General features: G+C 40.1%; 1 protein-coding gene across 1 annotated transcript in view; it reads right to left on the reverse strand.

The window, feature by feature from the left end:
* Positions 1-25,462, reverse strand: part of KIF26B (kinesin family member 26B) — a 317,496-nt gene that overhangs the window by 112,797 nt on the left and 179,237 nt on the right. Inside the window, exon 5 of the mRNA XM_052806304.1 lies at positions 8,569-8,752. Within this exon, the coding sequence (XP_052662264.1) occupies positions 8,569-8,752 (184 nt within the window). The remainder of the gene's footprint in view (positions 1-8,568; positions 8,753-25,462) is intronic.

The following is a 25,462-nucleotide window of genomic DNA, read 5'->3' on the forward strand; positions in this document are numbered from 1 at the left end:
TTGTCTATTAAGGTTTATAGGCAACTAGATGTCTACAAATTATGATCATTCATGCCACTAAGTGACTTCAATCAAGAAAACAGTCAACTGACCTAAAAGTTATAGATTGCTGGGCATAAAATTATGCGTTTATGACGATGCAGAGGGCGCTGTATAAATCAAGTCACTTAGGAACATACAAAGCCTAGTAGCACCAGCCTGAAGTGATTTCAGCAAGTGGATTTTATTTTGATCCTCAATGTTTACAGGAAAATTCCTCAAAACAGACCACAGGAAACAATACAAAACTAGGCTTTACAGCTGTTTCCCTGGGTGAAATGTACTATAAAAGAATCACGGAAAGGATTGATTCTTCCAACACAGAAATAAGAAATATTATCAAAGTGAGGTACAGCCTTTTTCATATTTTGTCTGTCCAGTTCAATTCCACTGCAAATCTCCTCTACCCACCTCCCATGCTCACAAGCTCACTCATCAGTACAATTTCTGAATACACATAGGAAGATGTCACTAAGGAGAGGAATACCATTTTTTATATTCTTTGAGGCAAAAAAGTAATTCACCGAGCAACGGTCTCTTATCCGTATTTGCTATCACCAATAGTCGGTGCTCAGATTAGGGTACAAGTCTTCCTCTATGACATATGGAAAGAGATGCTTTTTTTCCAAAACCAAGAGTTTCATTTAAGGACTGTAAGTTACTCTCTAGAAAAACCTCACTTTCTGTGTTGTCGTTTTCAGCCCTTCCCAGTGAAAAGGGAGATGTCTACTAGTTTGAAAGATGGCTTTATTTTATGGAAAATCAGCAGAGGTGAAGGAATTAACAGAAGAGAAAGATACCTTAGTATCACGCTTGACCACACGATGCCCAGATTGGTGGAGCACTCCTAATGCCATACAGCAGAACTGCTCCATTTTGTGGATTCAGATGTGAGGACAGCAACGGTATTCTGCCTTCTATTTTCCCATTTCAGATGTAAGCCTATTCCTTAGTGTCCACCTCCATTTACCTGCCTGCATCTGCAATGCTCCAGGAAACGATTACACTAGCATCCACTTGCCACGAGCTCCTCTCTCTGGGTCTGCTCCTTGCCAACTGACTTTAGGAATCCCATTATCAGGAATGACAGCTTGTCAGGCCAGGAACTTTGGAGCTGCTTCCTAAGCTTTTAACAGCTTGCAGGTGGGCCAAAATGGACCCATTGCCCTTAAATTGGCTTATTAATAGGTAGGGGCAAGACCTAATCTTCCCCTCCTAAAGGGACTGGCTAGATTATATGGCCGAAATGCAGCCCTGCTTCTCCACACAAGCATTCTCTCTTCCATGGTGTCAAGTTTAGGCAACAGGCCAGATTTTCTCTTAGCAGGCTTGGTTGATATGTGCTCCTATCTCCCATGAAGTAGCAGCTTCTGCACTTCACAAAGAGAAGGAACAGCAATTATGGCCATTCTCTAAATTGTAGAAACGTGACTGCATAGAAATTTCTTTAAAATAGGTCTGTCTTTAAATCTCACAGCCAACCAAAATGCAATCTGACAGAGTCCAGGCATGCCAGGGTTGGTATTTCCACATCCAGGATAAGCTTTACTTTAGAGAAAGACAAACTAAGTGTGCATAGAAAATATGACTGACGGAGGTAAGAGATTATTGTTTGTAGCAATTGTTCCAGCTTTTATTAATTTTACCTTTTTCTTAAAGCAGTTTCAGGTATGAAAACTCCTCCCAGAAAAGCCCACCTAGCAGGAATCTAGCCAAAGAGCATGAAAGCCTCCACCAGGTCCAAACAGTAGATTTGGTGAGGAAAATCCCAGTTCTGAGCAACTCTGTCTAGAGGGCAAAAGGCCACCTGGATTTCATTCCAAGTGGAACTAACTATTTAATTTGTACAACAATCATGTTGACAACAAAGATGAACACACATGTCTCCTTTAAATGCCTCAAGGGATCATCCTTTTTTTTTTTTCTTCCCCATTTCAGTAACCATGGTAACTTTGGGCAAAACCAGCTTTCACTTCAGAAATTGTTTTCTGTGATAAAGGGTTTAAAATCACATTTGTCACCTAACCATTAACTTTTTCCCCCTATACACCTGAGTAATGAAGGACAGAGAACCTCTGCTTTACAAAGGAAAGAAAACCTATTTGATTCTCTCTGAAAAACCTTCAAGATGGATGGCAGTGAAGTGAAATACAGAACATATTTTGCAAGTTGTGCTTGGTTTTTTGCTGACCTTAACACAGGTTTTCTGCTGACCTTAACACAGGTTTTCATAAACACCTGCTTAATGTATACCATAATGTTGCCAAAAAAATCATCACATCCACCAATCAGCTAGCCAAAATGCAAATTCTGATAGTAGAAAAGGAGGTTTCCTATATCTTTTGGACTTAATCAAGATGTGCATCAATTTTGTTCCCTTCAAATCAACTTTGCAAATCACGTAAGTCTAAGAATGTCTGTCTACTTTCCACTGCACTGATACAATGAGTTGACACAGCTATTGAAAACATCTTTTGACAAAGACTATTCAAATCATGATTCATACAGGCTATAGCCAATAGAATACTTATTCATTATTAACACACATATTGCACTGTTATAGCTTGGATTAAAGCATGTCAAGGCCAGTGCAATAATTGTTGCCCTACTTAGTGAAAAGTCCAATAAACTATTTCAAGGCAGCGGATAGCTGAAATACTAGCAGTTTGCAAACCCAAAGCATTGGCATACACTTCTGTCCCCTGCCAAAAGACAGTTCTGAATCTACTCAGAAAGATGAACTGCTTGGGCAGTAGGGCTTTCTTCACTGTTACTTTTGGCAGATGTACATATAAACAAGTGGAGAAGCAGGGACAGAAAGAACAACAAGGAGAAGAAAAACTTGAACAAACATTGGTACTGTAGGACAAAGAAATGCCCTTAAACCGAGGAAGGAATGAGACATTGAAGTCCTAGCTGAAAGGACCTGGTGGAGTAAGAAGGAAAATTGCCTTTAGTTGCTTCTCTCTGTTGGCATTCAAGATTTTGTATTTCCTTGTAAAGGAACTGAATTGAACTAACAATACCTGATGCATTCCCTTCATAATCTCTTCCCCTATCTGGAAAAAATCTGCAAAGCACTGCATCTTGACTAGCCACTTGGATCAAAAGGATAGTAGCATGTTATATGTTCAATATACAAAGTGGGATGGTGTGACATAAGACCATCTTTTGATTTTTTACAATGATACTACCACTGTCTTTTTTAGGCCAAAGACATAAGACTCTGTCTGTTAATCGTCAGTGGTATTCTGCCTTTGTGGACCTCCTGCCTCCAAAGAGGAAAGGAGTATCACACCTTTCCCCACACAAATGTGCTCTCCTTCACCGAACAAGATACTTACTAGCTAGACTTTATGGTAGGAACCTTCAGTGGGCCTCAGGGAAGTGGGTACCAGCTCCCAGTGACATTCACAAAAATTCAAAGGAATGACACAGCTGAGTGCCTCTGAAAATGGCCTGCTGTTTTAGTGGAGGCACTTTCAGGTCAGACAAAATCTTTCTGATGCTTCCAGATAGAGTTTTATGCAAATCAATGTGAGGAAAAGGCAAGCTGCAGACTAATGTAAAGGGAACAGTAGACTTTACGATTATTTCAATCAAATATTGTGCTTTAATGGAAGATTAAATTCTTACAGCCAGGCACTGAAAAATTTTAACTGAACCTTTTTTAGTATGTGACACAGGTCTTTAGGAGCAAGGTGTATGACTTAGGAGTGTCTATCACAGAACCAATCTCCTACCAGCATATTGTGGGCATTCCTGGCATTTGGCCATGGCTTGGCTCCCATTCACAGCCCTTCCCAGCCAGTCTCCGCGCTCAGCCCCTGCCAGGTGACCAGCTCCCGCATCTCTCACTCACTTACTAGACTCTCAAAAACCCCCCTCTGTGCTGCTTCCTACCCTGCCCTACACACTTGGAAAGGTCTCCTCAGAAGCATCTGCAGTGTAACCTATTACTCCCCCTCCAAAGATTTTAATAATCTCCTCTTCTACAACACCTACCAAAGCTTGACAAGGGGTATCTAATATTAGACTGTTGATGGGTTGGGGGCACCGCTATCAAGATGACCAATAATACCTCATTGTTTCTTCTTGCTTCCCGTCTCTCTGTCTGTCTGGTCTTCCTCCCTACACTGAGATCATAAGTGCCCTGGGACAGAAACCATTTTTTTTAATCTGAATTTATACATTATTTAGCAAAATGGGGCTGGGGTCTGAGAGCAGGAGTCCTGATGCTACAGAAAAATAAAAAGTAAACACAAGATCACAAATTACAGTCCATTTTGCTAATAGGTTGAAATGACTTCCCAAAGAAGGTACAATGACGACTTCTTTCTCCCTGGTAGAAACCTTTTGCATAAGGATCATTTTAACACACAAACATTGCTATTTTATTTTCAGATTAACAAGTACCAACAAAAAACAATTCACACCAAAAAATAATATATAAGGAAAAGTAAACTAATCTCTGCCCAAACATAACAAATACCTCTCAGTGACAGAGTTTTATAAGACTACACACAGAAAAATAATAAATTAAAGAAAGCACAGAGACTACATCCATTCATCCTGAACCCTGTGGCACCTGAAAACAACCTATTTATTAAGGCTGGCAGAAAATTTTTCATACAAGCTGTTTTTCATGGGTAATGTGGGATTCAGCAAAACATCATCTTTCACAGAAAGAACATTTTGGATTTTCATCAAAAGTCTTGGTTTAGTTTCGGCTTTGTTTGACAGAAAGTGGAGGGGAGGGAAGAAGACTGGGGAGCAAATCTAAGCAAACCTTAATAGAATGCCCTTACACTAGTTAATCTAAGTGCAGTCATGGAATAATTCATTATTTCTGCATGGAAAGCCTTTTTGCTCTGTTTCTTGGCTCATTGTCAGCAAGGACAAAACAGGCTTAAGGAGTATGTTCCAGAAAACGATGGGACTTGGGGAAACTGCGCACACAGTCATCCAGAACAGTGGCACACTGTGTGTGTAAACCCAGCAAAAGCAATCTACCACTCTCAGAATACGATGATTCAAAGCAGAGAGAGAAGGAAAGGTGATGCTCAAGCTGTGGCAGTTTATGGAGCAGGACTGTTGCTCAACCCAAAAGAAAACTCTCTGCTCTCAAGAAACAACTGTGGGGATACCACACTACTACCCGGGGATCAGCTCCCTCTGCCAGCAAATGCAAACCCAAAGCACATGTGTATGTTATGATCCATACAAGCACCACTGTTAATATATTTGCAACATGGTTACAAACCTTTTATTTTATTTCCAAAAAGTTCTCCCTGAAGTGAGTGCAACAAAAAATCTGATCCTTTACTACTTTATTTCACTTTGACACTGCAGTATTTCTGCTAAGGTCAATGGTGTATCTAACAGTGAAGTAAAATGGTGATTATGCAGTCCCAACATTTCATTATTAATACCATCTTCCCCCTTCTGTGAAGCTGAACTTTAGCTTTCAAATAATACTTCTTCCAAATTCCAGGCTGGTACAGTTTGATTTGCAAGGCGTTTTGTAAGAAAAGGTGTGAAGCATGCAGCCTGAGTATACACTCTCTAATTCTCTTCTCTTTGTCAGTTTAGACTTTAGTTGTATCCATATCCATACTAACTGAGCTGCCAATTAACTTTTAAATATGTTGCTGATAGGCAAATCCTCCTAGTTTAACTCACAAAAATTGCATGCCTGCACATGACAGCTGAGAAACTCTACAAATTTAAATAAATCATTGTCATCAAGTTTGCAATGAGAAGTAGAATCTTTGAAATTTCTAGTAGAAGTGAAAATATAAAATGGCAACTGTTTGGTGGCAAGTTCATTTTAGAAAACTATGAAATGAAATTGAACCTCAAAGTCTAAGATTTGAAGTACCTGACTTCCTATCCCACAGCGTCTTGCATACCCACCCACGCCGGCAAACGGACAGCTCTCAATCTAACACCAATCTAGCAACATCCAGAGTCTGTGCCAGGGCTGCCAGCCCTATAGCTAAGAGTCTGCCTGCCAGGAAGCCCGACCAGGGCAGTCTGTGCACAGCCGTCCCCAGCGGTCTCAGAAATCCAGAGTCCTTGGTAATGGCCAGATTTCCAGTTCTGGTGAACCAGACTTTCCAGTAACAAACTGTCATGTTAGAAATTGCCCAGCCCACTCAAACCCAAAGCAAAACAGAGTTTTATCACACTGGGATTGCTGGTAAAATGTTATTTAAACACAAACCAGAAAAAACCTTAAAGTGACTGAAAATAACATTTAGCTTCCCTGAACCTGCTTCCTCCACACAGGTCTACATTTTATAAATTTATACACTTACAGAAAATACTATATGAGAGAAAATGCTGAGAAAAGTAACATAGTTTTTTTTAGCATGCTCCTATCAAAACATATGCCAACCAAACCGAACAGAACATGTATAAATAACAACAATAAAAATTAAAAAGCAAACAAGCTGGAAATTCCATTACCTTATCTGAAGTTTTCTCAGTCTGACAGATAAATTACATTGTTATTCTGCAGTTATTTACTTATTATGCCTCACACCTATTTCTGACATATTAAAATGAAAATTGTGCTACAGAGGTAAACTGATGGGAAACTTTGATGAAAGTATACAAGCTTCAGGTCATAATTATAGGGTGACTCCTAGAAGAAGCCAGAGGTGAAAAATGAAACTGAATTCCAGAAACCGTAGGTTAGACATATTTTTGCTAATGGAAATGTGGAAAAAAGAAAGAATTTTCTCTATTTTGACTATATGAATTAACCTGATTTGGTTTATTACTTTGGAGAAATGTGTTAAAACATTTTTTTTTTTTAAAACCTCTTAGCTATTTCTTGTATACTCCGATAGCTACGGGATAGTAAGTCTAAACTGAAAAGAAATATCCTCCTTCATCAGCTGGACTGCAAAATTTCAGTTTTACTTATACAGGTGGAAAGCCTGGAGCCTGTTCTGGTACATGGTGTTGATGAAGCAGCAAATCATAGGTCTGTTCGGGCATATTGCAAAACTGTTTCCCAAGCCCTATCCACTGGAAACCAATAATTAGAGGAGCAAGGAAGGTTCTGATCAAGCTTGCAGTGTTTTGACAGAGCTATGTTTGTGTCTTTCTGTGTGTAGACACTTTTCTTCAGAAGGGTGAAAACTAATAATCAGGAAAAGTGCCCACACAGTTCAACAAGGGAAATTAGTCCCTTGTTTTCATGAACACACCCTTCATTATTCCTCAGTGGAATTTTTATTTTTATTCAGATATAACCTGTCCCAAGCACAGAAAAGTAAGGATCTGGAGAGCATGGCTTCTAATGTAAATATTTTCCATAGCAGCTTCTTACAGCAATGAACAGGTTCAAGTTTAGTCCTCCTCTCACTAAAGTGAGAGTATGCATCACTACTAACTTTTATGAGATCATGACAGATTTGTACATTACTTCCCACCTACCAGGCAAGACGAAAGAAAGGGAGCCCTATGTGGAGGGAAACCATTTTCAAACAGGCATTAAACCATCCATGAAAGTAATACCATTGTTCTTTGAAAAAAACACTGGAACTGCACAAGAAAGTGAGTATCCAAAATCAGCAGTGAAAATTCCGAAGCCCATCCTATGCTCAGCACTCCTAGATCATACATTACAATTTCTCTTCTAAACACAAAGATTTTCGCCAAATTCATTGTCACTGCTTAGTATTCAATGAATATGGAAAAGCCCCGCACACAGATGCTTGCATAAGAAACTACCTTGATTAAAGCAAACTGCTGTCCTCGGCAACTGCATGCGTGTATTCCCAGATGCAATATGCCAGGCTCTCCATTTATGACAGGGAAAAAGGAAGGGCCACTCGGACAAACAACAAAGCAACAGCAAACTATATAACCACCTCCTCCATTGCCTCAACCATTTTCCATTATAAGTGTGCACCTAAACAGCATTTTAAGAAGGTATGATTATGAACAGTGGGAGGAAATAACATGACAGAAGGAAAAAGGAGCAATTCATCATTATCAGCATAGGCTTTGTTCAGGTACATGGCCCAGTCTTGCCCTGACTGTACTGGAAGAAAGCCAGGAAACATGAGGTGGAAACAAATTACAGTGTGTCCAGCCAAGACACCAGTCTGGACAGCAAGGGGATCAGGAACCCAGAATATGCCACAGCAAGCAACTGCTACACAGTTTAAACACAGCCACAGAGACCAACTGCTTCAGAAACCCTAGCAGAACAAGCATTACCACCATCTAGTAGCACTGTGGTCCCAATGCAGGTGCGTTTAGTGTAGCTGGCCTTGATATGTATTGCTGCTGCACAAGTAGGTCTGGCTGTGTTGATGTCAACTTCAATTTTATTAGTTCACTTGCATTAATTAACTTACATTGTTAGGCCTTTATACACGTGTTCAGGGACCGATTGCAGTAAAGCCAACTGAGAAAGGACATGGTCTTTCAATTCCCTTAAAGTTTTGTGCAAGGATAAAATCTTCTCCCAAAGAAAACAAGTGTTTTAGTGATATTTGCAAGGCCTACCTTGCCCAAACCAGGGGTGTCTTTCACTTTGCTGACTGCCCTCAACAAACATGGTGGTGCAGGTGGTGGGGAGGTCTGAAGGATACTGGTGAAGCTGGTAGAGAAGAGAGGAGATTCAGGAACGGATGATGCAGAAGGCCTGTGCTTCTTCTTTTTGGAAGACAGGTTCAATTTCTGAGCAGCTCTGTGGGAAAAATGACAAGAGTGAGCTAAAACAACCCCAAACTCATCAACACAAGCAGTCAAGAATAAAGAAAGGTATTTATCAGGTTACTACTTATGTAGGATCTCAGTTTTGACCTCATTGATCCCAACAGTTTTATAATTCTTGTTCTTCACTCATTATCCCTAGTTTAACGTCACTGACTTCACAAAGTTGCTCCAAATTTACACAGTCTGCATTAAGGAGGGTCACAATCAGGCCTCTGTTGCTATCTCATCTGTTGAAGCAATTCAGCCTGCAAGAAAGCTCCAAAACCTCCAATTAAATCAATGAGCTATACAGCAATTTCTGTTCTCAAATTAAGTTCAGTCACCAAATGGTTCACAAAGAATTGTGTCTCATTCATAAGCCTCTGATTGGAAAATGAATACTTGTGCAATGTTTGGATGTAAGCAGCCACTGTTAAGTTAATTAGTATTAAATGCTCAGGTGAATTTGCTGAGGTGTAAGAAGCCTTGCACTAGCTGTTTTAAATTTTTATCACCTCTTAAAACATAAGCCAGTCTGAAAACTGAACAATCGGTGACCAGTGAAAACATTGCTGTTTGCAACGAGATGGAGATAATCATACCAACTACAGCTGCATTAACCACAAAGCAGGGAAGACAATGACAACTGGTTTTAATACTATGGTATTCTCAGATAAGAATGCTGAAGTTTGTATAGACTTTGATTAAAAAGCTAAGCTTTTCTGGTACAGAAACTTTTCATACTTTTGTTCTGCAAAATGTTTTGTTTTGAGAGACAATTCAACATTCAGCCTTTGTTGCAGCTGTTTTGTTCCAACACTTGTGTGTTCTGTACTGACCAGGGATAATGTTAATATTAATCATGCTGTCCCATGCTTTCCCTTTTATAAAACGAGCACTTTAAACAGAGCAGGTCAACTGGAGCACCATCTCAAAGGAGAGATGGATATAACAATTCATGAGGCTACTTCCATGTTGTTTGCTTTGGCAGACAAATTGTGAATTAAGATAGGTATAGAAGGAGCCTGTACTGACAGTAGCTCTCCTTACTTTGTTGAAGTGTGACAGTCAAGACCAATAATTCTAAATCCTCCTAAGTTTTAAGAAGCTTTAGCTCCATTACACCGGTATCAGTATACATTATCCAACACTGACATTTATAAAAGTAATTACATTATTTTATCCCAAGGAGTCACGGAAAAAAGATTGAGCCTACATATACATACACACACACACTCAATTCAGTATGCAAGTACCTTGTGTTTGTATCAGATGCCTCAGACACATGAACAAATTACTGCTGGGTGTGAAGTTGCCATATGTCAGCTGGTTGTGTGCAAACTGTGTGCACTGCCAGCATGTATTCTTTTAGCCTATGGCAAGTGAAAAGCAGTTCCAGGGAGATTAGTTTTTAATAAAAGAAAAACACTAGGAAATTTTAATTGACCTGACACAGAATTACAGCTCAAGTTTCTGTACCACTTCCTTGTCCTTGTTCTTCCCCTTCCCTCTGGCCTAAAGGCTGCAGTTCATCACCTGGCCCTCTCTTTTTAAGAGTCTGCTTTCTTTTTCATAGGAAACATAATCAAAATGTGTTGGTCTAAACCAAAGCAAAAAGCACCAATTTCTCCTTTTCCTAGCAACATTTCAATGGTTTGAGAGGATTCAAAGATTTCAGCTTCCACACTCTCTGTCACTAATGCTTTTATGACATTGTCCATGCTGAATCAAGATTTTCTGTATGTCTTAGCTTCGCTATAAAATTATTTTAAGCAAAATCTTGTACTAAGTGCAACAATTGGAAATACATATGTTAGCCAAACACACTGAAAAATTTACTCCTGTGGTCAAGTTCAGTAGTCCAGTCTTAAATATAGGCAATGGCTCCACCCACTCTGGTCATACATCTGGTCCCATTGACTCACCTCGGGTGAAAACACATTTCCTAAAAGCCATTTTCTAAGTTGACTGACAGATTCATTATCCCTCTTGCTACTAAATGCTTCTCCAGCATTTGCTGTTCTTTTTACAAAGCCAGTAGTGTAATACAAACCACTTCTTGACCCAACCAAGCCCATAGCTGGCATTTTCTTAAAGAAAAAACATTGTTGGAGGTACCTGGCCTTTTCAAAACCTTGGAACTATATTCTAGTTTGACAGTTATAACCTTTGAGATTGCATTCAAATGGAAGAACCTGCATTTTCCTTTACATTTTTGGCTTGCAACTGGCAAAATGGATGAAAAAGCAATGAACTATTTCTCACAACTGCATGGGATTTTCTGTTTTTTCCCCAAGGAGAGAAAAATCAATTCATGGCAGGCTAGAAAATCATTTACAAGCCCTATCAGACTTGACTGAATTTTGAAGGGGATCAAAGAGGCAATAAGCCTCAGGTAATTCTCAGAGCATTTAACTGGGAAGAGAAGGTTATTTTAACCAGAGGTAGTCTGCAATATGACACAAACATGTACAGTGTGGCTTTCTTGTGAGCACACTTGCATGAGTAAAATCATTCAGCTTGGGTGGCTAGCATTGCTCTCAACACAGTTGGTCATGCCAGCTGATTCTGATTTGGCCCTGTGATCTAGCACAGGAGGTTAGAAATTCTCACATTTTACTTTTCAAGGCAAGTCAGAGGCCTGGCTCTCCCATGCGGACTCTCTGGACTACCAGACTTCTCAGGCAAAGCACCAGGCTGGACCTTGGGAGACCTGATGCTGCTGCAGTTCATGGCCCGCCTGGTCCAGCCAGCAGCTGTTTAGACTCTGCTCTTTGTACAGAAGCCAGCTAATTTGCTTTCATTTAATATCTAGTTCTCATGGTTTAACCCCAGCCAGAAACTAAGCACCATGCAGCCGCTCACTCACTTCCCCCACCCAGTGGGATGGGGGAGAGAATTAGGAGAAAAAAAAAAAAAGTAACTCGTGGGTTGAGATAAAGACAGTTTAACAGAACAGAAAGGAAGAAACTAATAATGACAATAATAATAATAAAATGACAATAATAACAAAAGAATTGGAATATACAAAACAAGTGATGCACAGTGCAATTGCTCACCACTCACTAACCGATGCCCAGTCAGTTCCCGAGCAGCAATCCCTTCCCCCAGGCCAGCTCCCCCCAGTTTATATACTGGGCATGACATCACATGGTGTGGAATACCCCTTTGGCCAGTTTGGGTCAGCTGTCCTGGCTGTGTCCCCTCCCAATTCCTTGTGCCCCTCCAGCCTTCTTGCTGGCTGGGCATAGGAAGCTGAAAAATCCTTGACTTAGTCTAAACATTAGTTGGCAACAACTGAAAACATCAGTGTGTTATCAACATTCTTCTCATCCTGAACCAAAACCACAACACTATACCAGCTATTAGAAAGAAAATTAACTCTATCCCAGCCGAAACCAGGACACTAGTATAATAGGACTCTGATTTCCACTTGAGACTATGCATACTACTGCAGTAATGGAAATGGTGATGATGGCAGCACGGCTTTATGTATTGACAATAAGCTGATCATTCTCCAGGTTACATTATATCCCACTTGAGCCAAGTGTCACGGTCCACTCAGTGGACTCGTGATGGTTCGTTTGCTACGATCTCGAAAGTGCAAAATTAAGGTGACCAACACCAAAGGGGATAGCAATAATCACGCAGTAAAACTTTATTGTATTGCCTGTGAAGAGGCACGCGATAGTTAGGGATGGGTGAAAGAAAGGAGAAAAGTAAAGTTAAGTTTAGAGAGAGGAGAAAGAGAAGTTATAGCTACCACCGCTGATCTCAAGACATCCTAACGGTCCTGGGTCCAGCTAACGCTGCGTCGTCGATCGTCGTGGTCCTTGGTGGGGAAGCTCCAAACTTCCGTTGTTCAGAATTCATCTTTTATGCTTAGTAACACACCTTGCTCCACCTCTGCCTCAGGAGTCTCCGCCCTTCTCGAGCGAGGCTATCACGCAGGCGCAGGGTCAGTGTCCGAAGCGTGGTAAGTCTTGGAGGCGGGTAGCCTTCGACCAGGAGGTGTGTTTTGGTATTATAATGAAGCAAAGTTCATTTAAAGTTCATGATTTCTTCATCGATGTTATGGCAACAGTTGCAATCCATCCTTTTTGACAGTCTAATGGCTCTAGCCAGGTACCTTCCAGGAGCCTTGTACCGCACGTTCCGTTCTTGGGATCGGCCACTGCGCTCCAAACAGGCCATTGTCAGGAAATGTACTGTTCATGTTCCTGATGACAGTGTTGAGACAATGCTGATTTTCTGACCGACTCCTACACCAAGTGACATCAGCTATGAACTATGCAGGGGTGCGCAGTGGGCTCCAGTGCAACACAAACCACTTCCCTGCTGTGTGCGTTATGGCTGTGGTAGGGATTGTGTCCACAGAGACACACAAGAAACTTGATCCAAATTAAATTTTTGAAGTGCGTAATTTTAAATGTATTAGACCACTGTGTGGACACGCTCATTCACAACAGAATTGACTTTAATGTCATTTTACTGAATTATCTTCTAAAATAATGCAGATTTAATCCAGTTTAGCTAATATGCTTTGGATTCACACCTTCAGTTAATTTAGATTATTTTTTCCTGAGAGTCCCTAAATAAACAAGCAGCTGGAGACTTTTTGAAAGCTTAAAAGATTTGTGGCAGAGGAAATACGAGGAAATAATCACAAGATCAAGATTTGAGATTGCAGGAGGGGCATTAGAAAGCTGATTAAAGTTCAATCCAAATAAAACTGATGGATTGCTGGCAGGAAAGGGGAACTGCTTTGAATGTCCACCTGATCCACACCAAAGACTGAGGTCATTTCTTGAAAGGACATTCTCTGCTTTTTGTTTTTTAAAATACAATTTGAATAAGGTGTATCTTTGGGCAATCAGAATGCTTTTCACCTCCCACCTATGCAGAAATGGTGATATATTTTTTCCCTTAAAACTCCATGGGCAGGCTGGGATTTTCAAACACATTCATTTTAGAGCTTATTCCCCTACACTGGAAGCCAAATAATGACTGATACGAACTTTCTGAAAGCTGAAGATCCTCTGGGGGATTTATTGAAAAAATGGAAGTAAACCGGCTTAGAGGTAATTCTGAGATGTGAGGGGGCAAAGTATGCTCTCTGGAAACTTGTCTAGAGAGAGGAATGAACAGAAGTGGATTAAATAATCCATTTTTAACACAGAACAAAGGCACTGCTAAGGGTGATGCAAAGATCTCTGCTAAGAAAGTTATTCATACTACTTATAAGCAATACAAGAATGAAGTTGATGAAACTCTTTAGACGAAATAAAAGGCATTATGGAAAGCTCTGTAAATACCTTGCTTAGAGAAGTCAGTGGGTAATGGTTACAGTGCAACGTACATAAGGAAACACTGTGGAAGGAACAGTTTGAAAATTCATGGTTTCTAAATTAACTCTGGCTGCTCAGAAAAAGCAACTTTAGAAACTGAGAACAAATCCATACATCCACTTGTTGCTAAGCAATAGTCAGGGGAGAAAAAAAACAAACCACAAACGGTGTGATACAGCACTTAAAGAACAATAAATAAAGCTTCCCTGCATACTTAATGTTTGTGTGCCTCCAGCTCGAACAGAGTGGACTGGGACCTCATTTGGCATAAATTCATATAAGATCATGAACTTCAGTGAGCCTGGCTATGCCAACTCATGGCATGTTTGCTTCCTCTCATTTAACTAAGAAAACAGACACTGCTAATAAAATTCAAGGGACACCTGTTTAGCGTGATAAAAGAAATTACTTTTTTCACCAACACATCATCCAAGGCAAAATTAAAGCTTTAGGACTCGCTGTCAAAGTAGAGGTCAGTAAGGCCAGCAGGTTTGTTAGATTCAGAAGGAGATTAGACATTTGAGTGAATACTTAAAATATTATTTACACTTGTGTCAGCGAAGGTCATTATTGGTAAGTAACACTGACTCTCACACTTCAGTAGCTGACATGCCCCTTCACTACTGACATCTGAAGAAATTTCCTTAGGTATCTCTGTATAATTATTCATTACTGGAGTTTCGTATTACACTACGATGCATCCGGTACTTATCACCCCTGGAAACTGAATTCCAGATCATAGGGGCCAGTGAGCGGGCATATCAGTTTCTGTGTCAAAATAAAAATTGAAAATATGCTCACTCTCATATCATATTTTCCACAAAGAAAATGGCTCTCAAGCTGTGGGGGCTAAACAGTCATGTACTAGCTAACTTTAATATAAATATTTACAATTTTCATTAAAACTAAAGATTGATTTTTCTTCTTTATTTGGAGGTATAAATTTCATTTTATAAGACACATACTCTCCACTGGGTGCACCACTCAAGGAGTAAGGTATGAACTTTGTATGTTGCAAGGGATGGCTTACCAGAGGATGTGCTGGTTTGACAAGCCCAAAGGAGATTCATGATCTTCCCTAGTAATTAAAACGCTATCTTTACTTACCCAAAGCTACCTTGCCTGCTGTATCTTGGTGCTGGGTTGGAAAATAGATGGAAGTTTAGTTTGGAAACCAGTCTCTTAAACAAGCTTTCAAAGCATATTTGTGCAGATATATCACTAGTTATAAAATACATCTATGTTTGTGACCAACTGTGCTGGCTACCCAGCGTGAAACACTCATATCCTATGGTCTCAGGTTGGGCACCTAAAAGTGGAAGACACCATTACCCAGCCTCACCCTCAAAACAAAAGCCCTACCAATGATTTTTTTTTTTTTTTTTTTTGTAAACCCCAGCTGTAATTCTTCCTGTAGAAAAAGTAGAAATTCTTGACTGTCACCTACTAAGTAAAATGTAGTCTGCACAGTACTTCAGTTAACTGATGGAATGTCAAACAAAAATATACTGGAAGCCTGCCATTAGTTTTGATTATTTCCAACTCAAATGTTTGCAAATACGGGTTCACGGTGTATTTTCTGTTTCGGGTAAATAGGTTTATATAAAATGAGCCATCATATCATATAGGTCCTCATGTAGCTGTAAGGTAAAAACCAACGGGATACAGCAAAATTACAACCATGCAGGCTTTTTTCTATGAGAAAAGCCAGTCTTGATTTTCGGTTACACAGGGTCACTCAACAGTTGCTTTCTTCTCCAGGATCTTTAGTTACTGAATTATGACAGTTATATGCTGCCTATACAAACTGGACACAGGGTACTAAATGGGATGTTCACATGTTCTAATTACAGGGATGTAACCTAGCTTCTCTGAATCATCACCAAAAGTGATTCTGTTTCTCCCAATCACCTGTATAGGTGATGCAGTTTCACTAAGGTGACATTACAGCCAAGTTGACCTGAGTACTACCACCAAAAGGAGAGGCCCCATACCTGCCACTTCCCTGTCTGCATACTTCCTTTCCCTCCCTTGCTTCTTTCCTCACATTTATTTTGGCTTGGCTACTACTGATTTAACCTCCTGAACTGGCTCGTGCCAAAGGGTGCTCTAAATCATTTTTCTTTGACGTGCCCAATATGCCTGAATTACTATGGCAAGCACTTCCCTGACCTTAAAATCTGAGGCATGTGGTACTAAATGTAGTTTCATACAAAATCTCATCTTTCTATTTGGAGGGCAATGATCTGGCCAGGAGCCATGGCTTCCTTTGTGCCATGCCTTTCTTTGCATCTTCTAAAGCAAAGAGAACAGAGAAGCTTTACAGGATGTTTAACCGACAAGCTAACAGCCATGCTCTGCTGCAAGGGGCCAGGTTGCCTCTCCACCATCTGCTGCAAACCAGGGCTACCACCTGAGACGTGCTCCATGGCAGAGCAAGAACCACCTCCAAGGGCTTTTTCTTGTACCTCAATACGGAACAGTTTTTCTCATCCAAACTGAAAGCAAAAAGACAGAGCAATAAATCTGGCAGTTGGCTTGCTATGGCCCTTCCCAGCCTACATTCCCTGCCTTCCAACAGGACTTATGAGCTACAAATGAGAATCAGGGCAACTTTACTCCACTTTAATTCTCTGTGTGGCCAAACCCAGGGCTGTGGCATTGCAGCCTAGTAAGACATGTAAAGAATGAAATAAGAATCCTCAGAGGAACATTTCCTGGATTTGTAGTTCCAGTAAGATTCTTAGTATTTGTGTTTAATTATTTTACAATGCCTTTAAAATCTGGAGATAATTTGAGCTTTCTGCTTATGCTGTAGAAGGTATAATAAACATCTCTCTAATGCCCAGTAAACACTTGCCCCTTATTGTTCTCTTTATTTTTATGTATGCGTTCAATTTCATAGCAACAATAAAGCTGTCCCAGGCTGCAATCTTTCACTTCTTGGGTGGTTAATTCAGATGTTTTGGCCACAGTGCCTTAAGTGACTGTGCTCTCCCCTGGAACTGTATTGTAACTGTTCAGAAACTCATTGTTTTTAACCTACTTAGTTCTAACAGAGTCAAAACAAGGCTTCGAACTTTATTCAGGACAGGTCTTATAAAATCTGAGGCTTGTTGCGCATGGGCAATCTCAGTGAAATTAACAGCTCAGACCTGCTCTTATATCAAGTTCAAATTTGTGTAAATTCTCTGCCAACAGACCTGCTCCTAGGTTGCACCAAAATGAAGATGAATATGCTTGAAGACCAGTAGCTTAATGAGAAGCTCAAAGTCCTACACAAGTACATATTGCAGGACAGAGGACTCATATTCTACACAGCTGTTATTTGGGTGAAACGCCCAGTTTTAGAGAAGGATATGACAAGATACAAAACAAACCACTTCTCATGTCATTACTGTTTGATCCACAAGATTCTCTTCACCACGTATCACTGTATTCCAGTAAAGATCTTTTCACCTAACCTAAAAGCTCCTGAAAAACCCTGATTCAGTGACAGATGTCCTTCTGTCTGGCAACAGGATCATTAATTAGCTCTCACGCACAGAGGTAATGGCCAAAAAAGTAACAGATCAAAAGAACTATCACATTTGAAATTTCTACAAGAAATCATACCCTTGCCCTTCAATAGTACCCATCAAGAAAAGTACATCTTGACTCAATGGCTTGATACATTTAGCTAGAGAAAGATCATTTCTGCTTTCTTTCCTTTCTTTCCATGTTCAGCACTCAAACACAGAAGACAAATCACTAGTCAATTTTTTTAAAGAGCGGGTAGAGGTTGTTTCTATTATTAACCTAGCTTATTTTTCTCTCTGAAAAATGCTTTTATAAGAAATGGTACTCAGACAGATGACAGTCCTCACAGCATTATCTTGTTCTTGGAAAGCTCTGAGGATGAGTTGGATATGTGTCACTGCATGCTTAATGCATGAAGCAAGCTGAACCATTATACTTGGATAAAATAAAATCAGATGTTTAGCACTAGTTTAATACGGGAAGAAAACCAGCTACATTTACTATAACTCAAATGATTTCAAACGTAAGCACTTACCTATTACTGCCACAGTTACTTGGCAATGTGTCTTCAAGTCCCTTGGGAAAACTGCATACGCGGGAGACCGACAACCACAGACCAGAGTAGCCTTAATTTCAGTCACACAGAGCTGAGGGCAAAAGCACTAGTATCTTTCAAGGAAAGATCAGAAACAAGCTCCATCCAGCTCAAGCTTTGGGTGTTAAGAAGTATTGCCTGTCTATACTAAAGATTTAGATCGCAAGATGCCAGCATTGCCACTAAGTAATAAGAAAGGAGATGTGCACTGTTTTATATTTGTACTGTTATTACATAAAGCAAGAAACACGCAGATCTGTCAGTCTTCAAGTGTTAGCTGGAAAATATTAGTGGTATAGATGTGCAGTTACACTGTCTTCTCCTGAAAGTACCACACCAGGGGTGGCTGGCAAACAGATTTTCCCCATCTCTGAGACAACCTAGCAAACTTTAAACCATGGGACAGAACTCCTGGTTAGCCAGCCCCTAGCTGACTCTCCTCACGAGCAAGAAGTAATGACAGTTATGACAACTCAAAAATGTGACTAACAGAAGCTTTGGAATGAGAGGCCCACAAACCACTGGCCATTTAATAACAGTCCTTAAAATCACATAAAGCAATTTCTTTAACTGTAAGTTTTATGGAGCTTATACGATTACAGTTATTCTATTACCCTGGATGCTAAAGCCTGACCACACACTGTGTGGAAAGCTATTTTACTTCATCTCTGTCCCATTCAGCAAAAACCTCTCATAACACCAGGAGGAAAAGCAGCCAGCACACAGATTCACAGTCCATTTTGTCATTGTTTAACTTTCTGGCTGGCAGAACAATTAAACAGATACATAAAAAGGCCAAAAGGCAGGTAAGCTTTACTGGGTTTTTTGCCTCATCAATATTTTGGAAGCCAGCACGTTTAAAATAACAGCATACAAATGGTAAACTATACTGACAACGCAGATGCACTGAAATTCAATCCACTTAAACCCAGCTCTGACAAGCAATCTCCTGTTGTAGCAAAAAATATTTCCTCTAAGAGTTCCTGTTAGTCTTGTCTTGTACTTAATCAAGTCCCCACCATGAGATAGCGACAATTCTTTGAGACAAGTTGTTTTCAGCTACTGGAGACTACCACCATTACTACGTATAATATGCTAAGGTCCAAGACCGAAGTCCTCCTCCTAACAGACTGCACACATGCTAAAATCAGTCCAACCCCAACAGCTTATAAGCAAAACAGGCAAAACAAAAGAAAGAAATTTTATGATCCCACCTTCATGGAGATATGCTGAAGCACAAAGAAATTCATGAACAGTGGCAAATAGTAATGTAATCTAGATCTCTTCAGCAGATTCACAAAAATAGTTATGGTGGTTTGGGAGATGCCGAACAGCATCCCCCCACTACCTATGAGGAGGGTATCAAGATGACGGAGTCAGGCTCTTCAAACCAGGGCATAGAAGGAGAACAAGAGCTAATGGGCATATGTTGAAACAAGAGAAGTCTGGACAGGGTATAAGGAAAAGTGTTTTCACCCTGAGGACAGCCAAGCAAGGTTGCGCAGTCTTTGTCCTTGGGGAGGTTTAGGACCCAAATGGATAAAATCCTGGGAAACGGTCTGACCTCAGAGCTGAGCCTGCTTTGAGCAGGGGGTTGGATTAGAAACATCCCGAGGTCCCTTCCAGCCTCTCTGATCCAATGATGCTATGAAAGAAATGTTACTACAATTCTGAAAGCAGTAAAACATTACACTTTATTTTTTCTTTCAAAATATCTTTTCTCTGAAAAGTTTCAACAAAATCACTTAGCATCAGTCTCAGCAATTTATTCAATCCAAAATTAAAGTTTTCATTTTTAGAATATTAATTTAAATATAATTGAAGCAAATGTCAAACTACAATTTCAAACTGAAAAAGTTAATAACTACTTCTTTTTGCAAGGGTGTAACCAAAACACATTAAAAAATTTCTTGATTCTTGTTTACTTTCTGGGAGGACATAAGCTAAATCAAGCAGAAGTGATTTAATTTGAATGAAATCCACATTTCTTGCTGGGGAAAAACTTTGACAAAAATTTCACCCAAGTCACCTTTAATGTTTTGTTATAAGACATTCTATCTCTGTCTACTGAAGATTCAGGAAGCAATTCTACACAACCCTACCATTTGCAGGGGAAGTCCTACATGCCCAGCCTCTTGCAGGAATGCTCAGCGTTCTGCCAGCTCAGACCCCACCTCCTTTGGGAGCTGACCTTAATATTTAACCTACTTTAATCATGCTGCAGAATGAATTATTACAAAAAATTATGAAACTGGAAAACACTATTACTGTTGGCAGTTACTGTTATTTTTTAAACAAACCTTTTGTTCTTGTTTTCCTATTTCCAGTAAAGTGAAATAAAAAACAACATGAAATTAAATATACCACACAAAGTAGTAAGACTTTGCCAGAAAGAAGTGAACTGTACAGGTGTGTGGCACAGGCACCAACAAGCAGAATTTATAAGATGTATAAAGCCTTTAATCTGCAGCTTTTTGCTTATTACCTGTACAGATTTCAGTGAAAGCCAATTAATTTTCAGTTCTGAGGGCACTCCTCAGACAGTTGGGCATACTGCTAAACTGAACAAGTATTTGACATGTATTTTTATTTCTTAGCAACAGTAATTTTTTTAAAATACCTCTAAAAATGAAAAAGTTATTTACAATGGCTCAAAATTTTATGCGAAAAGTGTCTCTCTAAATGCATCTTGTCACATATAAAGAAGACAGAGAAACATATTTGCTGTTTGATTTCACTTGGATCTCAACCTCTTTTGTGCAAATATGGATATTATCAACAAATCACCTCTGTTCCACGTGAATAAAGTGCCAGTAAAGCATGTTCAATATTGATAAAATACAGCTGACACTGATGGGTGCAGGGGGGAAGGAAATCAGAGGAATTAGCAAGGGTCTTGTCTGCTCTTCCAGATCACCAAAGGGACTGCCATCTCTGAGTCTCATGGGTCCATGGTAGGTATGACAAATGCAAGCAGCCAGAAAATATTAGCCAGAAAACTCTTTTCCTTCTTAAAATGCATAGAAAACTAATCCTCTTCTTTCTTTTTGGATACAGACCTTGCTGTTGTGATATATTTTTATCACCCGCAGGCCAGCATATTGCTGTTTACTCTAATGAGAGGTAGGCACGAATATTTCACTCGGTGCAGTCAGGATGAAAGCTCATTTCCCAAGCAGGGAGATTCAGCTGTAACTCTGAGCTCTCCTATTGCCATCCTATTGTCTTTCTCCACCATTCTCTAGTGAAGGGTTAGGAGCATGACAAACTTTCTGTTCCACGTCTTTCATAAGGCAAATCATACTCAATAAACACTGGAAGCTTTTCTTCCTTGACAGCTGGCCGACTGAAAGCCGGGTCAGCTCTCTCGGCACTGGGGTCTTCTGGTTCCTCCCTCTGCAACGACCCGTAGGTTCCTGACCCACAGCACCTACTGCTTGGTGCAATCCTATCAAAAGGCACATCCCCTGTGTTACAGCATCTTGGTACAAAGCATATGCTTCTAAAAATCCCGGTCCTCATCATCCAAACAAACAGCAGGCTAAAAATTACCTCTACCAACAACTCAGAGAAAACTTGAAAAAACAGGAACAAAATTACCCTTCCAAGAGACCTCTCACTTAGTAATGCAGCTCCCTGACACAAGAGATCAGGCCACTGCATTGCCTTCGTCAGAGCAGAATAACTTCTCTGTGAAGTTCATTCTTTGATGAGAAGGTCTGGAAAATTGGTTCATCTACCTCCCTCATAATAAATATCCCACAGTCAGGAAACCAGAACATCAAGCTAGGAATCCTATGGACAGAGTTTTCTGTTGGGCTTGGAAAACATTTCCAGTACTTTTTTCTCTGCAAACCTACCTCAGAAATTCTTATAGTTGCCAAAGTACACCTATATGGTTCTACAATACATTTTTATCCTGCTCTCCCATTTGCTACACAGAAAAAGCTTATGAACACAGGAAGCAAGATGCAGGACAGCCTGCAGCCAGATCCTACCATCTTTCTTTGTAACAAACAGCTGCAATTTGGCTCCTGTCATACAGCACCCTCAGAATAAGACAAAACCTGTATTTCTTACTATATTTCTTTTATACCAGACAAAGGGTGGGAGAAGAACAACTAGGGAATGACAGCACCTGGGACAAACTCAGCACTGTGATACTCTTAGTTTCGAATGGTAAATATCTACTGCTTTGAAAGGAATACATCAACAGAAGCCTGGAATTCAGTGGTGGTAAATCAAGCCCTCTGCAATGAAGAGAGTACAATGATGCATTTTGTAGAAGTCAGCCCCTGAAATTGAAGATGAAGATGCACAGTATGGACTACCTCAGATTAGAGAAATATGAGCAGAGGTCAGCAAATAGCTTATGCATCACAGCAGTTCCTACAGACAGTGGATGGTATCCAAGGGAAAGTCACCTTATTTACTGTGCTGCCATACCACACAAAGGCTTATAGTTTTGTTGCACCCAACTTTTTATGGAGTTGAATGAAGAAGCTGTTTACTGATCAAAGACTTCTTATGCATCCCATTATAGGGTAGATGATGTTGCAACATATTCTTGAGAAACCCACCACCAAAGAGTTTATGATTCAAACATCTTAAATGGTTTTATACAGCTACTTCAAGAAAATCAATCCAATTTTGCACAATTTGTTACTGTTGATCTTTGAAACTGAAGCATTCTCTTTCTTCCTACTTACAAGAGGCAGATGGATGCAATCTTCCAGAATTGTCCATCTTCTAAGCTCAGGTTGCCTCATATTTCCATGGATAGAGCTTTCTAGTCAAACTTTTTTCATTGTGCTTCCTCTTCAAGAATGCTGGTTCATCTTCATGGGACATTTTTTCAGATTAAGGGCTTTATGGAAGAAGGCCTAGAGTACTACAAGGAATCAGTCTGGCCTTGGGGAAGGACTCCAAAACCCATCAGCTGATATTAGAATTATAGCAGTGTAGCTTTTCACATTTTTTTGAGAAAATCAATTGTGCATGTTGATGCCCTGCAGTCTGGGTTGTTGATTATCTGGAAAAGCACATCCTGCGTACAGAAAAATTTGAATATACTTTTCTTTCCAGATGAGAAGATAACAGAGAGATTAATTTGTTCCTTTTGCCCTACTACAGCTACCTGCAGCAAGGCACAAGCAATCCAAATCCTCCCTCACCCTGTGTTTGCAGCAAGAGAAGCCCTTGTTTTCCATTCTGAAAATTTGATCACCCTGACACATCCAGTGTACTGGTCATTTTAAATAACCATAAACCCCTTAACACAATGGTTAGCCAGAAAATAAAATTTGGAATTTAGCTTCCGATGTCACACTCTCTCTCACTCAAAATGGGTTTATCTGATTTAAACAAGAGAGGATGGAAACCTTATTGAGTGGGTAGTGTAGTTAAAATGCAGTTGTCCGACTGATCTGGCACGTCTGGGGCCACCTCCTTGTGTTAAAGGACCCTCCAGCTGCTCCAGAGTAAAACATTCTCCTGTTGAAGCTTCAGATCAAAATGAAAACATCATTCTATCTATAAGATATTGATCCATTTGGGACTTAGTTAAGCTGTCTAGCTTTATCAGTTCAGGCCTCCTGGGCTCAAAACAAAACTGTGCAGTACTCTCTGAGGAGCCTCAGGCAGACTCTTCCTTCATCCTCCCACCCTGATTCTTGTGTGTCCTAACACCCAGCAAACATAGATTTCAATCAGCCCTCCCTAAAAGGCTGCTTGCAGATACCAGCATGTCACAGCACTTTCCTTTCTCATAACCAAAAATACCACCCTGCACCCTCTCACCAAGCTGCAGAGTTTAAAACCAGTCCCTTGGCTTTAATAGGGCCCATCAGACTCATAGTGAAGAGTGAGGCTGATAGAGCAGCCAGGGTCTCCTCTGCACAGCTTTGCACACAGCCGCACGGCCTCCCATGCTCTCAGAAGCAAGGTTATTTTTAGTAAATCTTCTGTTTTGCCCACTTGCAACATCACCATAAACTGTGGGCATCATTGAAGTAGCCTCACTCAAGCAGTCATTCAAGAATGAATGTTACAACTCAGAAGGTTACAAGGGCAGGGGGGGACACTTAAAGTAGCTAGTAACAAAACCTTTTTACACCACAAGATATACTTCATTAAATTTCTAAATATAAATTTTATTCTTCTTCCTGATATGGTGCTTCAGTGGGAAAGCAATAGAAATACACTGTGTATCTACTGTGCAAAAGCACTGTAAAGCTGATACAGACAGACAAGCCTTAACTTATACTTATGCCATATCAATACTTTTTTTTTTTTTTGTCCCTGTCTAAACATAGGTTATCCCACTGTAATTTCAGCAGTATAGCTATAGCAAATAACCTCAGTGTGAAGGCATTTACTCTGGTACAGTTTATTCCCAAACTGCAAGGGGAATAGGGGAATATAATGTAAAGTACCACCTAATGATAAAATTGCAATTACACAAGAGCAGCTGTACTGATACAATTATTTTAGCAAGAAGAAATGCCCCACAACAAAAATGACTGCTTTATATATGTGGGAACACATACATGCAATAGAGCCAGTTCACTTTCCCCTGTACAGATCAACACCCACACCAGTCCTACATGCACAAACCAAAGAACAGAAGCGCTGTGGAACACAGGACAGGGAGTCAATTCGGGGCCTTGCTAACTTGGGCAAACATCATCACGCTGCTTCACATGTGGGCTGGGACAGCACAACACTGCACCAGGCAAAGCTACCATCCCACAGATCTCTCTCCTTTAGTCATCAATATCACTGACTTTTTTCTTTCATTTCATTATGTGCTTTTGCAGCTATTTTACATGTATGTCGTATTACCCGTTTTTTGCTTTATCTGGTTACTGTCCCATTGATTCATTTAATCAAATAATATTGGAAACACAGCAGGCGGATGAAATGCACTCAGCTCATCACTAACATGCTGATGCCCATTCGGGGGTGATGTTACAGTCCTTACTCTATTATTAGCTCCTGCCCACTGCACTAAGTTAGACTTTCATTTGCCATTCTGTTCCCCAGCCTAGAGAGCATTTATACTCCCCTTTCGATTTATTTTCTGTTCTAGATATCTACCTCTGAAAATGAAGATATGGAAAGAAGACCCATGGACTATGTGACACATAATTAGACAGCATTTCCTACCAGGACAAACAGTGTATCTACGGGGCCTTTTTGCATGGTTGTATTTCACATCTCTAACGCTGCATGGAAACAC

The sequence above is a fragment of the Harpia harpyja genome, chromosome 13, assembly GCF_026419915.1.
Source record: "Harpia harpyja isolate bHarHar1 chromosome 13, bHarHar1 primary haplotype, whole genome shotgun sequence".
Classification (NCBI taxonomy): Eukaryota; Metazoa; Chordata; class Aves; order Accipitriformes; family Accipitridae; genus Harpia; species Harpia harpyja.